At 53.6% G+C, this 1,223-nt stretch overlaps 1 protein-coding gene across 2 annotated transcripts in view; it reads right to left on the reverse strand.

Moving 5' to 3' along the window:
- The window catches only part of AMPD3 (adenosine monophosphate deaminase 3), a 48,289-nt gene extending 47,549 nt beyond the window's left edge, over nt 1-740 (reverse strand). Inside the window, exon 1 of one of the 2 annotated variants that reach the window (XM_006167452.3) lies at nt 428-740. In XM_006167452.3, the coding sequence (XP_006167514.2) occupies nt 428-740 (313 nt within the window). Of the gene's footprint in view, nt 1-207; nt 397-427 lie in introns of those variants that run through there. The other variant, XM_006167451.3, reaches the window with a different exon arrangement.
- Between the last annotated feature and the right edge of the window lie 483 nt (nt 741-1,223).

Genomic DNA, 1,223 nt, shown 5'->3' on the forward strand with positions numbered 1-1,223 from the left:
GCCCGCCACCGCCGGGGCTTGGCGGGGCCCGAGCCGCACTCTGGGGTCAGATGCCAACCAGGCTCCCCCGACCTCTTCTCCGCTGCCCCCATGGGGCTCGATTTTACACCCCATGGCGTTCCTATTTGCTCCACCTCCTGTCCTCCCTCTTCAGGACTCTCCCCCAACGCAGGGTTCTGGGGTCCTGGCCCCACACAGGTGACTTACTCCTGGTAGCCGAACCGGCCCGCAAGCATGGGTTTTTCCCAGGTGTCTGTTGGTCACTTGGATCGCCTCCCGCACTTCCCAGCGCGCGCGCGCACACAGACACACACACACACACACACACACACACACACACACGCCACCTTCTTACACACGCCCTAAAGTCCGGAATGACCTCCTGGTTGCCAAAGCCAGTGAGTGCCTTGCAGACTCGCTCACTCACCTCTCCCCAGCTTTTGCGCCTGCTGACCACGCCTTCCTTCCTGGAACGCCTGGAGGACACGGTTTCCAGAGTTGACAGCCTCCACTCCCCTCTCCCTTTGTCCGAATTTTCCGTATACCTGGGTGCCTGGAAATTCTCGCCCTCCATGGCCTGGCTTTCCACAGCAGTGGATCTCGAGTCCTGCCTGCCAGTCATCTCCCTCACCCCGCTGGCCCACTCCAGGGATCAGCCACTCCCAGGGTTTTGAAGATCTCCCAGGGGCTAATGATTTGCACCTCCTTTCTAGACTGCAATGCTCAGAGCTGCAGCCCATGTACCTAACTTCCCGGAAACGGCTCCACGAGAGGTGCCTAAGCCCCTGAAAACGCGTCCAGACTCAAGCTCCCAGTTGCCTCCCAGGAACACTCCAGAGCCTGCTCCTGTGTTTCCAGTCTTAGTGAATGGTACCTCCGTGTGCCCACTCAACCCGGACAGGTCTGGGAGCCGGCCCTCGGTCTTCCTTCCATCTCTCATACCAAATTAGTCACCAAAGAGGAAAGAGAACTATCCATCAGCCAGCACCACTGTGGGTCCTGACCACGTGAACTGCTTTCAGAGTTGTCTCCCTTACCGATCAAGTTTTATTCCTTCCACCTCCCACAGTGATATTCACAATGTATTTATTTATAAATGATTTGCAAGTGAGACTGTATTAATATATATTATAAAATACACTAAAAAGATTAAAAGTTATAGTAAAGATGAAACCATTTTAAATTGCTTTTAAAATTAATTTTATTTATTTATTTATTGAGAC

Source organism: Tupaia chinensis, unplaced genomic scaffold (assembly GCF_000334495.1).
Source record: "Tupaia chinensis unplaced genomic scaffold, TupChi_1.0 Scaffold144767_1, whole genome shotgun sequence".
Taxonomy (NCBI): Eukaryota; Metazoa; Chordata; class Mammalia; order Scandentia; family Tupaiidae; genus Tupaia; species Tupaia belangeri.